This window comes from Apteryx rowi, unplaced genomic scaffold (assembly GCF_003343035.1).
Source record: "Apteryx rowi isolate R43461 unplaced genomic scaffold, aptRow1 scaffold_6, whole genome shotgun sequence".
NCBI classification, from domain to species: domain Eukaryota; kingdom Metazoa; phylum Chordata; class Aves; order Apterygiformes; family Apterygidae; genus Apteryx; species Apteryx rowi.
In genome coordinates, this window is record NW_020450871.1 from 3,538,925 (window position 1) to 3,551,389 (window position 12,465).

The 12,465-nt window shown below is 42.0% G+C and overlaps 1 protein-coding gene across 13 annotated transcripts in view; it reads left to right on the plus strand.

Moving 5' to 3' along the window:
- IQCE (IQ motif containing E) overlaps positions 1–9,857 on the plus strand; it is a 31,975-nt gene extending 22,118 nt beyond the window's left edge. For 4 of the 13 annotated variants that reach the window (XR_003256210.1, XR_003256218.1, XR_003256219.1 and 1 more), the window contains 4 exons: positions 1,737–1,873; positions 5,555–7,621; positions 7,927–8,012; positions 8,577–9,857. Coding sequence is in view for 2 of the 13 variants with exons in the window: in XM_026083021.1 (XP_025938806.1) it covers positions 1,737–1,867 (131 nt within the window). In the remaining 11 variants the exon portion in view is untranslated. Of the gene's footprint in view, positions 1–1,736; positions 5,328–5,554; positions 7,622–7,926; positions 8,013–8,576 lie in introns of those variants that run through there. The other 9 variants (XR_003256213.1, XR_003256215.1, XR_003256214.1 and 6 more) reach the window with 9 other exon arrangements.
- Positions 9,858–12,465: the final 2,608 nt, after the last annotated feature.

The window sequence follows — 12,465 nt, forward strand, 5'->3', positions numbered from 1 at the left end:
CTTCAGTTTAATATACTTCAGAGTGACAACTTTATCTTTGTGTTTGTGAAGAGGTCAGCGCACTGATTAGAGTTGAAGGCTATATATAAATTCATTATGATCTCAAAGAAGCCTCAAATTAAGTTAACAGTTGTATCCAGAAAGTGAACAGTAATATGCAGAAAGAAATGCTGCTCTTATTCCAGATTGATGTGCAGATATAGGACATATGCTTCTTCCCTGCCACTCCTCTGACAGAAAGAAACTAGAAGCTGAATTTCACAGGCTACATTGTTGTTATATGTTCAACTTTTTGGGAAGCAGCAAAAATGTCTTTACTAGTCTCTAAGAACTGTATAATAGTCTTCAAAACTGTTTTAGAAGTGCAGGTTTTGATGACAAGCAAAGCAGTATTGAATGCTATATGTCTTCTGTTAGTTTTTTTTTTAAACACAGAGAAAATACACAGATGAAAACAATATATTAGAAGGCCACAGTGCTAAAGCAGGATTATATGCATTTAATTTAGGAAATATATAAGGCTCTTTAAAACACACTTTTGTGTTTACAATTTCTCTCAAAATAATGCCAAAAGGATAGTGAAACTAAATGACTTATTGCAAAATCTATTTTCATTGAARGTTTAAGATCATTACAAGATCTAGAGGTCACAGTGCAAGTTTGGCCTTGGAATGAATGAAGCAAGAGCTTGTTCAACAGCTGCATGACTTAAAGCTAAAGGAATCTGATAGCTTTAAATCACTCAGCTGTTTAGCAAGCTCCTTGCTTAATGTACTTTCCAAGCTGCAGAATGACCAGTGTAGTGCATTACTCCAAAAGCCAATTTCGCTAGACAGCTGTTAATACCTCCTAGCATAACACCATCCTCCACCAAGAGGAGAACTGGTACTTGGAGCTGAAAAATTGGTATTAATAGCTGTCATCATTTAGGTCATAGATCTCTTACAGAGGGAATTAAAGCTGCTGGTTCTGCTCATCAGATGCTAGGGGTCTTGTATGTGCCAGTTCGGTCCCTCTGATTTTTCAGTTTTTACTGCAATTGTTAGGGCTGTTCATGTCCTAACCTGTTCATGTCTTGAGCATTTCTTCAGATGTTGGATTAATGAGATGCATAGAGATATTATTAAATTGAATATAGAACCATGCATCCAAAAAATAGCAAAGAAGCAAAAAAGAAAAAGAAAATGGCAATACATGTTGTGGTCATAATTTTTTTTTCTTGTTAAGTATGGTAATATAGCATGCGAATAATATTTTTGGTATTTCATAGATGTAAGAAGGAAGGACATTGTCACTGAGAGTGTCAATCTTTTTTCTCATTGTTTTCCCATTTCTCTATCCATGTCTGACTGAAGTTCTCATCATGACCTTTCCACTTAGCTTAAGCATGCTTGGGTCATTTTTTCCTTTTCTGGCTTTCTAATAAATATTTATTTTTATGACCTGAGATGGCTTTGGTATCAAATTGCTTTACTTCGTGGTGTGTAACCACTTGCAAAGATTTAAAGACAATAAGACAAATCACGTGTGGTCAGTATGTTAACTTAACGCTTGCTATGCTCTTTCATTAAAGGGGAAAGGGAATAGTTACATGCAGGAAAAAATAGATCAAAGTTATTCATAACTGTAGGTAATTCTGGAAACTTAATGGCCCAGAGAATATTACGGTTCCCGCAAGGGCTTGTTTTTGTCAGTGTTGTTTATTGATGCTGTTGTTTCCTTTGCAATTATTTCAGCCAGGTCCTCGCAGAAGCAGCTACAGCCCACACTCTCTCCTTCTGTGGATGAAGCTCACTCAGACGATTCAGATGATATTGTTGTCGTCTCTCCGCTGCTGCAGATGAAGAAAAACTATCCCCACTTTTAAGTTTTGGTAATGGGCTCTCGTGATTTTGAATTATTTGATTCACAAACAAAAGTGTTTCTACCAAGACAAAGCATAACAAGCATGGAAAAAAGGGGGGGTATTAGTCTATGCTTGTCATTATTTCAGCCATAAATAAATCATTCTGTTTGTGTCATCTCTGCAGACTATATAGTTGAAACCCACTGACTGACTGCTACCTTTATCCTTATGGTACGCAGAGGAAGTTTAGATTTAAAAAAAATTAAAACAAAACATTTTAATGCTTTGTCTTGCAATGAGGATTATAAATTCAATTGCCAAATTTAAATGAAAACAATAAAACCTTAAGCTATTTCATGTCAAACAAAGTAATTTTGTTTCAGGTCAACTAAAATACTTTATTTAATTGGAAAGCGAAAAATAACTTGGCTCCAATTTTCAGCTCACATATGTGAAGGGGAATAGCTTGTATTTGCTACAAAGTCCTCTCTGTTTAAAAATGTTATTATGTCATATTTTAATATGTACTTTGGGGGTTTTATACTAAATATGTACAGTCTGTGCAGACCTTGTTAAGGCTTTTAGAAAGCCACTTCTCTTGTAGGGCTATTCTAGGCCTACTGTATCTGCAGGGTTTTTTTTATTTATTGGTTTTTCCAAGTGTGTTTGCTATAATTTGTATGGTACTGTTTTGTAGTTGAAATATCTGATCATGTAATCTGTTTTTTATATTTGTCAGAGAAGGTGCGTAATAGCAGGAGTGTTCTGTGAAGAATGGCCTTGTGACTGCTTTTTCTGCTTACATATCACAGATACAAGCGGATTACGCAGGGTCATCTCTAACATGCGAAAACACTTGACGTAGGAGATGTGTTGCTTTATGCCCTGTTTTAGCATACATCGTTTGACCGAAACTTTTACGTAACTAGATTGCTCATACACTGAGCACTGAGGGGTTTTGAGTCTACTGTTGCTTTGCTCTTGTTTATCTCTTCTCTCAGTGCTGCCTTTGCGTGTGCACCCATCAGCTATCCTGCAAGTGCACAGTAAGTCCAGTCACAGGATGGGAGAGGGTTCGCAGTGCCCAGCCATCTTCTCTCACTAACTGAAGCTATGAGGCTCATCTGCTGGAAAGCACTGGCACTACTGCTATATTCTGAGGGACGTGGATTGGGATGAGCATAGTATACAAAACCCAGTCCACAGAGTTTGATGGTTTAGGTACAGAAGGTGGTAGGTTGTCTTATAACAGACCTTGAAACACTAATTGACAATGTTATTAGCAGACTCCATGGAAAAAACAAAGACAGAAAGGGCTGTGGAGAACATGATCAGAGTAGTCTTTCCAGATCTGGTGTGCACATTGTACCTCTTCTTGATTGGAAAGAGGACCTAACAGCCCAGACTATCATGCCAACATCCTTCCTAAGCCTTAAAATGTTTTTTGAAAGGTGAACCGGATGAATTATGTGATATTTCCTGGAAGGAGAATTTAATTTTACAAACATACAGTGAAGGCTGATGGAGACTCTAATGGTTTCTTTGTCATCAAGAAGTACTAAAGTCTCTTGTAAACAGCAAGCACAATTTTAAATATAAGATTTTTATCACCTTTTACCCCTTCTTTTTTATATTAAAAATCTTTCATCACTGTTTTGCAGAATACTAATAAGTCAGAGCTGTCTCAGTTCTTTGATTCCAATGAAGCACTATCTGAGGTTTATCATAGTTCATGCCAGTACTTGCAGCCAAAGAGGAAACTGGATGGCTGCAGCACAATGCAGCTGATTTCATTTAATCCCATCAGTGGAAATGCTGCCTGTGCTATTTCCAAAGGCGGTTTTGGGAGCTCTCCATACCAAAGCAGTCTGAAGAATGTCATTTACACTCTCGTTGAGTAAGTTTTTCCTGCTGCTACTTCAGTCACGTGACTGTCATCTGCAAAAGGATAAAAAATATATATAAAATAAAGGAATAAAAGGGAAAAAATCCTCTTGGCAGAAGCTGAGAGCTGTTTCCCTCTTTTTCTGAAAGTCACACTGTAAAAAAGAGTCACTTTGCTAAATAGAAGTAGAGCTATATTGCGTTGCTTATGTATAATATTTCAAGTCTGTAACCGTGGCTCTGTCATGGATACCTCCAGAGAGAGTAACTAAAACTTAGGACTTAAACGTTAAGGGGAGAGTAGTGTGTACTGTGTGCCAGGACCAAGACTAGTACAAAATACCTACACAGCTGTTATCCTGTAGGGAAATACTTGGATGGCAAATACAATGAAGACAACATTCTTTTACTGTGCTGTAGTAAAGAACTATTGTGAAAGTATTAGGAAGTAGAAACAGAGTAGAAAGGCTTCCATTTTAACTGAGCACATTGCTAGCAGGAATACTGTCTATAGACAAGTTCCAGGATAGGGAGGGAAGAGCGTCTTGGTAAGACCCAAAGTCACAGAGAAAAATCAGGGTGAAAAGGAGCAAACGTCTGCTGGAATGAATTAAAATCTGCCTGGAACTTCCTAAGTTCGTCTGCTGACAGCCACCAAAAATCTGATGTTCGCTTGAGTGGACTGCAGGCTCATAATATTAGTTTGGAAGCTAGCTATATGATCAGTGCATGTCAAAAGCTTGGTGTGATACAGTAGAAAAAGAAACCTTCACGATATTAGTAGCCTTTAATGTTGTTTCTTCATATACTTTAATCAAATATGTTGAAAAGAATACTGATTGACACTGTACGTTTCATTCTGTGGTTGTGTATCTGAATACAAGTACCTGTACGTCTGGGAAGAGGTGTGGAACAATGAAGGAAGAAAAATATAATTTCAGAGTAAATGGCACCTTTCCTTCCCTCAACTCAACAGGGAGCAAGGACAATAAAAATCTGTGTGGCTCAGACCTGTCAAGATAGGCCCTAAACAAATACATTCAGTTTCTGAAAAACATCTTCTGTAGAAAGCACTGATAACCTTGTGGGGGTGTCAAGGTCTTGAATTAAAATTAAACTCCATTGTAACCTACCTAATCTAATAGCCTACTTTCCCATTCTGCTGGTATGCAAGTTCTGTATGGGATAATGTTGCCTACTTAAAACCTTTTGGAATTCACAGTAGTGTTTAGGTGGTGATCGCATGTGCATATAGAAATCTGACTTTCATGAAATGCCATTCCTGATGATCTCTTTTTGTCCTTAAGTGCCTATGCCTGTAAATATTGACTGTGGCATACAAATCTGATAAACATATTGTTTTTTACATAGCTATAAAAATAATCCCTACAGAAGCAACTTTTAAGGTAGTTGAAATGCAGAAGTATTAATCTTGGCACATAAGGAAGAGCCATTAATTTTTATGATCATTTTAATATTTAGGACTGTGCAAATCTTGTACGTAATTTATTTTTGGACCTTTTAACGGTTAAAAGAATTGTGATGTATTTTCTCCTAATTGCTGAACTTTCAAATAAAGCTAAAGTTTGTAACTTAATTGTTCCTGCATTCCTGCTGCAGTTACTATATTTGCATTGCTGCTCTGGCCTGTGCTGCATTGGAGCTGTGCTCCTGCTCTCGCTTTGCACCTAGGTTGACCTTCTACCTCCGACTGCTTTGCTGAGCCAGTTTTGACTAGTCCTGTGTCTTTCATTCTGCAAGACAAACAGTGAGGTTAGCAAAAAGTTAACTCCTAAACATGTAGAGTGTGGAATTTCTCTTTAGGATACGTTCAAGATCATCCCATCAGTAGAGTGAATGGCCTCCTTGACCAAAGCCTCATGGAACTGCCGGAGGTAATAGACTTTTGCATTCAGTTTTGGCATCTGGTGTTTTATTCAAAAGAGGAATCCTGTCAGAGTAGTTCTAAAACTGAAAGTCATGCCGTTGCCTCAGATGTATTTGTGGCTTTGTGCCGCGTACAAGAAGTTTCATTTATGCCTTCTTATGTATTGTGATGCTGCTTGCTTGTGGTTGCAACAGTCACACTGACCAGTTACCGAACCAGTGAAATTCAGTTAAAAGATTCAAAGCAAACCATCATGATGACTGTTCAAAATAACCTGCAGGACAAAAAACATGCCTAACCAGGTTATTGATATATACTTCTCAGAAACCTTTGGTAGGAGGGATGCAATAAAGATAGCCTGTGTTTGAACTCAGTAGGGCTGCGGAGCTCTCCCTGCGGTAGGACATGGCAGCACTGCTGGCATGCAGAGGATGAGGTGAAACTTTGGGGTGTTGTCAGCTGGGGGATGGCACTCTACAGGATTTCAAAGACTTTGTCCAATTTACTGTTTACCCCCTTGCCTTGCTTATTGTTGCTGTTTATAGAGATCTGGTGGAAGGAACTAGGATGTATGCATTGCTTTCCAGGTCCACTGAAAAAGCCTTTAGGAAGAGTCTCAGGACAAAAGCCTTATGCTGCTTTATAAAGGTGGAAAAATCAACCAGGGTCAATAAAATAGATGACCCTGCTGACTGCTGTGAAGACATGGGAATCCTGTAGTCATCTTACTATCAAGCAGAGTCCGTGTTGTAGAACTAAGACTAGAACAGAGCTATAACAGTACAAGACTCAAACTATTCATGTTTGATAAATATGTTCTCCTCTAACTTCTACTTTTTTATTCTTTCCTCTTTACTCCACTGGCATATGCTCTGGTTTCCTTAGCAGAAACTTTAGTTTTAAATGTGAAACACTGGAGGTAAGCCAAGCTGCATGAAAGGAAGAATTTTGGTATGATTTCTTGGAGCAGGTTAGTCTTGAATTCAGTTGAAAGTAGTTAAGTGTTCGCACTAGTTGTATTAAGCCATACCTGGGCTTCTGAACTCCAAGTGCCCTTGATTCTTGCAAGCTTTTTCTGCATCTGCATATAGTAGGTTTGTCAGCTAACTAATTGCCTTCCCCACATACGCTTCTAAAGGCAAAAAAAAAAAAAAAGTCTCATTCGTGCTATGGGCATCATTAAGACTTGCAAAGAGCAAAATGGCCATGTAAGGCTCCAGATTATTAGGGGAGTGTTTTCAAGCATGGTTGATGGTCTGGTGCTGCACCAGCTTCTCTCGGGTTCAGTGCTTGTGGAGCTGGCACTTCTCTAGCATTTGCCGAAGTGGTTCTTTGCCCAGTAGAGGCAGCACCGAGATCCGTGTCTGAATACTTACCCTATGTCTGAAGCATATTGGCATTAATTCATGTGTGACCTTTAGCACTTTGTCTGCACTGTGCTTGAAGGAATAGCCTTGAAAGGCAAGGGTTGATATATTCTTTTCATTAACTGTGTGCTGGTTTTTGTAGGGAGGGTTGTATTCTACTGATTAAGTTGTATTCTGCTCTTCTTGCCCTTCCCACTGTCTGGCTGTGCTAATTACTTTTTTCAAATCCGAGAGCATTTGCGTGCATACATCTTTTTGGGTCTCTAAGAAAGTGTTCATGTTGCTCCACTCACTGGAGCTCTGTATAAACAAAACTTCCCCTCTCAAGATGTTGCTGAGACCGTAACAGCTCCCCTACTATTTGGTGGATTTCTTGCCAGCGTGCCTCAAAGCCACTTAGCACTGGGTACCACCTAAGCCCCTCTAGGGCTTCTACTCTTGTTAGTTTGAACAGATGTGTCATAAAATCTTGATGCTCAAAATGGACTGGCAGGAAGGGAGGAGGGACATGGTGCCTGTYGCGAAGGGCTGCCTCGTGTCCCTCGCTGCGGGCAAGGCAGCAGCTCACCTGGGTCTCGTTCCTCTGCCCCGTCTCAGTGCGTCAGTTCTGCGGAGATGAGGCTCCGCTTCGATAAGGTAATGGAGCTTGAAAGCCTTTCCTGTAATATGAGTTGAGAAATGAAACACTGTGAAAACTGTCATCTGATTACAGTATGGCTGTAAAAAAGGCTATATTTAAATGGCCTCTAGTTATATGCATAGATCATTAGAATAGCTTTTAATAAACAGGGATTGACTACAAATGCTTGTAATAAAGTTATAACATTCTGCATAAACATTAGCTTAACATTGTCATTATCTAGCAATAATCCTTATTTGTATCTTATGCAAATTGTGGCAGAGTCTTCTATTTGTCTAACCTGGAATTTTTTCCTGAACAGACTCTCTATAATTTACACATGGAATTGGCAGTTTTCATCCTCCTCTCAGCGGATATTTAATAGCCAAGTATTGCAAATCCATGCTGGTAAGCCTTCATTATTATACAAAATGTACTAGAGTGTTATGAAGAAATATCTTAAATAATTAAACAGAAACTATGACTGACAAAACAAACGAACAAAGTGCAATGTGAGCTGTGTTGTTCTTTTCTTTTTATATTCACTTATTCACTAATTTGCTGAACTTACTGAACTGCAATGGGTCTTGCTGTGATTAGAGCGTATTTGCCAAGTTCCTTTGTAATTGTTTCTTTGCAATTAACTAAATAATAGAATGTTCTGCGTGTAGCTCTCTGGGGAAAGGAAAGGAGCAGGCAGGTGCTTTTGCAATAGGATTTCCACATCTTCCACCCATTTCCCTGGATTTCATGCAGTATAAAAAGAGTGGTAGAACATGAGAGAGAGTATTGCCTCAGGACAGGAATTGACAGCATTAACCTTTTCATTTAATTTCTTTGAGTTTGCTTAAAGCTTTACGCGTTGGCCTTGCTCGCAGCTAGAGAGTGCATATTTTTTGTTTACACCCAAATGTCCGTATAAGGACTTCAGAGGAAAGTAATAAAGACCAAAACGCACGTTCCTTTCTGCAGCCTTCTCCACACAAGGGAAGTCCATCAAGGTAGGGAAAGCCTCAGAGGAGAAATCAGTCGGGAACAACCTTGGTGATGTGGCTTCGTTGGAAAGAGCGGAGGCTGGAGACGGAGCTAACCAGCAGGAGGTCGGGGAGCAGCCCTGGATTTGTTATTTCCTTTGACTTTCAGCGAAAAGATACAGCGGAAGCCCTGGGAGAAGAAGGGGGCTGCAGTGCAGCTCAGCAGGAAGGAGGCACAGCTTGACTTTAGGGTAGAGTTTCTGGGGTGGCAGAGGCAAGCGGGGCCGAGGTGCTGTTACAGAAACGCTGCTGAGACGCGTTGCACGCACTGACCTCCCTCTGACTGCCCACGCTTTAGTCCCCAGCCTCAAGAGGGTGACCCATCCGCCTGCTGGCGCTTGGAGTGCCAAGCTGTCTTTTGTTTTAATCTGTATTGTTGGCTAAAGCCCTTCATAACACATAGAAGGTCTGACGGTCAGGGGAAGACTCCTAACTTCACAGTATATTGAGGTCTGAATTGCTGCATTCTCACAGTGAATCAGAAGAGCCAGGGGTATGGGATTACTACAGCAAAAAGTGCTCTCGTATCACATCAGCAGTGGGGGTGTCTGAAGTCAGAATCTCAAGAAGAGTGGAAAAACTGTATGCTTTCTAGGAATGTTTTTTCAGACTGTCAGATGGTCTTGGGGGAGGTGCATCGCCCTTTGCCTTATTTTGCAGGTTTAAACTAGTCTTTTTTATCTTGTCTTTAATTTTGGACATCTCTCATCTGTGTGTTTTGTGCAGTGATCCTTTAGCAAAGCCAATGTCAAAGCAAGTTAGCAAACTCTAATATGGCTTTTAGGGTTATTTTTCAGCGGGATTATCATCTAACAAGCTGACATTTGCAGTTTGCTTTGGTTGACTGTAGCACTACTTTCTACGCAAGGGTGATTTATTGTTAGCCTTTATTCCTGGGATATCGCAGCAGTGGCTTGTTTGTTCATTTTGCTTTGGCAAAACAGAGAGTATCTATTTCTGCAGGGAGGGAAAGAGGCTGCTGTAATCGAAGTATGAGAGCCTTGGTAACTGTCTTGTTGTCATGTAATCAAGAATTACCTGAATAGGATCAAATGAGAGACGCTAGACACCTAAGAAATGCAAACACTGCTGGCTGAAGTGCCCTCCATGGAAAGGGCGGCTAGTGCTAATTCCTGTTGTTTATCCTTTATTCCTAGGTTGCTGACTATATTCTTCATTTTTATATTCTTCCACAGCATTATAAATAAATGTTGGGGGGGATTAAAACTGTTGATGACTTGGTTTCTTTCTAATCCTCATCCTGACTTTACTGTAATTTTATCCCGTTCTCTCCACTGCAAACAAACGTGCGAGAGGCAAGTACACGAGCCCTGCTCGGGCTGCGGAGCGCTGGTCCCGCTCCCACTCGGGGCCCCCATACGGAGCCTCAGACTGCTGTGCTGGTACTCTGCTGCTTCCAGCCCCACTTAATAGCATCCAGCTTTTTCTGTAATTTCTTCCAAACCGTTTTATTCAGTTTGATTTACATCGATGCTGTCAAACAAGATCTCAGTGCTGAGCGCTGGCCGCATCTGCTTCCATTCTGTGTCCGTCGTATTGCTGACAACGGTCCCGGCGCAGCAGCCTGCCGGGTTTCTCTGCCCCAAGGCCCACGGCAGCAGCAACATCTGCGGGACAGACCCCAGCCTGGAGCATCGCATGTGCCGAATTGCACAAACTCTGCGGCAGAAGTGGCTTACGCAGAGAGATCTCCCGCTCCGAGCGCGGTCTCTCAGCTCCTTGTCTTAAGGTTGTTTGAACCGGAGGTGAAATATGTCAGATCGTTTGGTTTTAAGAGGATTTCGTCCTCATCCTTGCTGGCACTGTGGGAAAGGGGAAAATGGAACAAAATAAAACTGGCTGCGGTTGTGCCGTCCTCCTTCAGAAAAAAAACGAGAACTTTTCTTGCAGAAGGCAGGAGGGAGTTGAGCTTTTGTATCTCGTAGCTTCGTATATCTTGTACTTGTTCGCATATTGCATGGCCGTGAACTCTCTGACGTGTGTCTTAATGCTATGTGTGAATGATAAGATTTCTTCTTAGCTATGTTGATAATACTCATATGAAAATCCCGTCCTAGTCAAAAGCTATTGAAGCCGATGTTATATTTCAGAACATCAGCAAAAATATTATATATTATTTGGTCCTAATATTTTAAATAGACCATTTTTAGCTTTTTTGCTTTCCTTATTTATAAAATATATCAGTGAGGGCAGTGCAAAAAGGTAAAGTCCTAGCTGCATTTGGGGAAAGTAATAAAGCTTCACCTGCAAAAGAGATGTATTTCTAATCACCTGCCACCATTTAGAGAAAAAAGCCATTGGTATTATCCTTGTTTTACAAATGGGATACACAGCACTCCAAAACTTTGTAACTTTGCCTGGTTTTAATGGTTTCTAATCCTAAATGGAGCTAATTAGATTAGGGATTCTCAGATGTTGACCTGGGAGACGTTTGCTTGAAGACTGCTAGAATGCGGATGTTCCCTTTTTCCCCTCCAACTCCAGCCTGCATTAAATGATACTTAAAGCACTTCCAGCTTTTCAGATGAGCCGTGGCTGAGGTGCACTGCCCCAGAGCTGCTGCGAGGAGAGTCTGGCTCACGTGACCGTGCGGAGAGGCAGAAGGCCCACGAGATGGTCTAAATACTAAAACGTGGTCTGTATGATGGGAAAAGTTTAGGAACTCTTGTATTAGTGCTAGACTATACTATGTATTTAGAGCATGAATGAAATGATTTGATCCATGCCTTTTAATAGAAAACAGCAAATATTTTTATGCATTTCAGTTGCAATAGGAACAATACAGTTTACCTTTAGGACTAAAAATAGTTTGGTTCTGTTCTGTTTAGAAAAAATGGAAGGATTTTCTAGGCTGGTCGGAGTATAATCCTTGGGTAAGTCATAATGTCTGGGTGGCTCTGCTGAGAGCACAACACATGCTCTGTTATGTTATGCAGTAATGGACTGCTTCTGCTTAAATGCTTAGGTGTTTAATTCACGGCTCTGATTTATGCGGTCGACAAAACAAGCTAGCAACTCCAAGTGCATTGAAATTAATAATGCAATTTAGTTGGCTTCAGGTTGAGGCCAAATCTTTGTCTGAAGGGAGGACGGTGAAACATGAAGCACTTGGAGCGCTTAACGTCTGCAGGAAATCAGTGAAGATCAGGCGTGTTTGAAAATCACACGAGGAGCTTGTTTGCATCTTTCGACCCCTCAGTACTTCTCAGAATTTCCCCCTTTTGGAAAAACGAGAATTGTGACTTCTTTGTGGGGGCCGAGCATCAGCTCATCTGGTTCTCCGGTCAGTCGGGCGCGTTTGAGTGCGAAGGGCCGGGGAAGCGAGTCGCGGGAGGCAGAACCCCGGCGGCTGGGTCTGGTTTGGGTGTTTTGGGGGGCCGGTAGCGCAGAACGGGCTCTGGTGGATGCCGCTGGCCGGGACTCTCACCCTCGGTGAAGCGCGGTGATGCCGGGTGAGTTATAGCAGCCATGCCACCGCCCCAGGGTGGCCGTGACGGGGGTGCCGCCGCTCGCCGTGGGGCAGCTGGGGACGCGGGAGGCCAGCCGGTGGGGCTGCTGCTTCACGGGCACGCGTGGGTCCCCCGCACAGCGACAGCACGGCAGCCGGCCGGGGCTCCCCGGCGCTTCTCCGTGGCATCCTCCAGGCCGTTGCACGGGTCCTGGTGCGGCGACGAAGCCCTTCCAGCGCCGCGTAGGCGCAGGCCCAACGCCGGGGAGGCAGGACCTGCCCTGGCCTGGGCGGCGGCAGAGCAGGGACCCAGCGGGCGCCGCGACCCCCAGGAGCCGCGGGCAGGCGCTGAACTCGC